General features: G+C 36.1%; 1 protein-coding gene across 1 annotated transcript in view; it reads left to right on the forward strand.

Annotated features, from left to right (window-relative positions):
- The window catches only part of LOC106518657 (nesprin-1), a gene marked incomplete at its 3' end in the record, with an annotated part of 139,050 nt that overhangs the window by 70,455 nt on the left and 65,518 nt on the right, over positions 1-3,077 (forward strand). The window contains 1 exon segment of the mRNA XM_014010029.1: positions 1,239-1,416. Coding sequence (XP_013865483.1) covers positions 1,239-1,416 — 178 coding nt within the window.

Consider the following 3,077-nt stretch of genomic DNA (forward strand, 5'->3'; position numbering starts at 1 on the left):
GTGTGTACACATAAAAAAATGCATATATTTTTTCTTTTTCTTTTTTGTTAAATAGGTGCAGATATTATAAGATTTTTTTTCTTCTGCTTCCTTTCATCTTATGAGATTTGTGTTTTTTTGTTGTATTGAAATTTTTGTTTTTAATTGAAAATGAATAAAACTATTAAAAAAATAGGTGCAACGTAAGCATAGGAGGTTCTTAAAGAGACAGAGACTAATTTCAAGATGTTTAGAAACGGCTATGATGCCAAGTCAAACTTATTTTAGTTTTATACAAATAAACAGCATTTTAATAACAACTGAAGGTGACATAGTTACTTTGACTCTGAGAGCTCTGCACAATAATTCCAATGAGCCTGGACTACTGGTTTATGCACAAATGGCAAATAAAAATTCTTTGAATCTTTGAGTCTTATTATGGTATAGAACTGAACTATATGCCTGAGAAACACATAATATTGTCCATTTAAAATAGATGTACTAATGTTTGTACTCTTACATAAATAGCATTTGCACAATACCATAAGCTGCTCTTTAGTTTAGGCCACATATTGAAAATATTTAATCTGTTTGGACAACTCCAAAAATTCACCTTTATGTAATTTTAAATTGATTACGCCCATTTTCAGGTTTGTGGTTCCTGCTTAAAAAAATAAAAAACTTTCTTGTCCTTCAGGAGTTTCAGATCTGTTTAACCCAATGAGTGCGTTGAGGTCTTTCTGTTTGCTAAATGTTCTTACTGTGCTTCCAGTCCAAACTAGTGTTGGTTTATTGATTTTTGTCTGTGGTGTTTCTCTACTTTAACCACCAACAGATGAATGAACCATCGCTCTGTGATGAGTTTCTCACCATTCAGGTCGCTCTCGCCTGTGTTTTCTTACAGAAGCCGGCTGTCAGGCGTCATCGTCTCCGTCGTGTCGCCCCTGCGAACCTTTGCCCCTGTCATATGTCGCTTCTCAACCCCCCTCCCACATCATTCCCCAACCTCCCCGCTCCGCTGATTAACCCCGCTGGCCTCGGCGCTCATTCCTTCCACTTCACCCACTTTGCCATTTCTACACCTGCTCATTTCTCATCCCCGATCAGGCTTTTCTTCCTCCATGACGACAGTACATGATGAATATTAAGAGAGGCCTTTTTTCTACTGATAAACAGGCGAAAAGTAGAATCCAGGCCCTTTCTTTGTTTTTTTTTTCTATTTGATACTCGTTAACGTGCTTTCCTTTCGTTCYCTGCAGTCTCAGTCTCCGTGCATCCAGGGAGTGTCAGAATAAGGAGCGCTTGTTGGAGCAGAGGTTCCGTGCAGCCCTCAGAGACTTCCAGCAGTGGCTGGTCAATGCYAAAATCAGCACGGCCAAATGCTTCGATGTGCCACAGACCGTYACGGAGGCCTCCACCGCTTTGCAGAGAATACAAGTAAGAGATGTTTTCTTTTTAGGAAAAAGAAACATAATCATCAGCCCTTAAATACAAACAAACCCAAATTGGATGAGTTCTAGACACCAGAATCTATTTTACAATGTTATATAAGCTGTAGCACATTTAAAAATAGTAACAGTTAATGGTTATTTGAGTGAAAAAATCTGAACAAATGTTTCTAAAACATTAAAAAATCTCTGATTCCTCCTGCTTTTTCATATGTTTATTTTCCCCCATAAAAATGCGTTTTTTACGTATTATTTCACTACTCACAATTATCTTTTAAGCTGATAACCATTATTTAAAAAAATTAAAACCATGTAGTTAATCAGCTGTTTTTTCATATACTGAAAAAAGCTGTCTGGTCTTGTTTTTCCCGACCTTTAATCACTTTCACTAAAGCAGTAATGACTTTTATTTTGATCGTTAAAGTTTCTTTTGTCTAGGGGCATTTAATTAACAAGCATCAAGTTCTTTTTTTTCTCACTTGTTCAGTCGYTGAAAAAGTTTAAAATCACTTTATATCATATGGTCATTGGTTAAGAGAAGTTATGTCTTACATTCATTTAGAGAAGATTAGATATACTGTTAGGGGATCTGTAAACAAATTCTTTGACATCTGGCAGCCATTTGTATCTTATGTGGAAAATATTTCGGCAGATAACTTTGTGTAAAGGTCAAAGATTGTTTTTTTTTGTATACAAACCTGTACCTTGTATTGAATGAGGTATCAATACAAGATTATGTAGTTTGTTTTGTATGTTATGTAGTTGATCCGGTATAGGAGGGGAGGGATGGGAGGGTTTTTGGGTGTGTGCGTTTTGTTTTGTGTTTTTGTTAGTTTGTTCTTTTCTGTTGTTTGTGTTAAAAATATAATAAAAAAAAGACCTTGATAAAAAAAACTCACTTTATATCCACAGCTGCTAATTATAAACCTTTTTTTTTTAGTGGAGAAAGTTGGTATTGAAAACTGCTGAAAAATAGAAAAGTGGAGTGATGTAATAGCAGTGTAATCAATCCAGTTTTCATGATAAAAGACTCAGTGGATTGAATGAAGACGCTCCTTCTCCTTTTTTGGGCGGGATGGAGAGGAGAGACCTGCAGTAGACTGGATAAGATAGGAACGAGGAAAACAGAACGAGGGAGAAGAATGAGCTCTTTCTGCCCTGGTTTAAAGAATCTCTGTCTCTTTTGTCTGGTGAGTCTTGGGTCTTTTTCTGAGACTCTGGCAGCTTCTTTAGAGCCCGACAGGCTGAAAGTCAGATCTGTTAAAATCAATGTCTCCACATCACTGCAACCTGATAGTTTATTACCTCTCAGACATATGGACACGTCCACCAGGACATCAAAAACTGGGGTTTTATTTTCACACATTACTGATTTTGTTTTAAGACAATAAGAACTCAATTAAACCTCTGTGGCTTTTCAGTCATCAGTGGTTGCACTTGTGATCCATGATTTATTTAATCACTTTGCTGCACAAAAAATAATAGTTCAAACTCCAAGCAAAGCAACAAAAGCTTTAAAATACATATGTGACCCATCACATCGAAATGAGGATTAAGTCTAAAAGTGGGATATGGAGAAATAGGCAGATATAGTGTTTTTATTAAAACGTTTGCAAAAATGCATTTTGTCAAAACATAATGAATGAATGC

This window comes from Austrofundulus limnaeus, unplaced genomic scaffold (genome assembly GCF_001266775.1).
Source record: "Austrofundulus limnaeus strain Quisiro unplaced genomic scaffold, Austrofundulus_limnaeus-1.0 Scaffold64, whole genome shotgun sequence".
Classification (NCBI taxonomy): domain Eukaryota; kingdom Metazoa; phylum Chordata; class Actinopteri; order Cyprinodontiformes; family Rivulidae; genus Austrofundulus; species Austrofundulus limnaeus.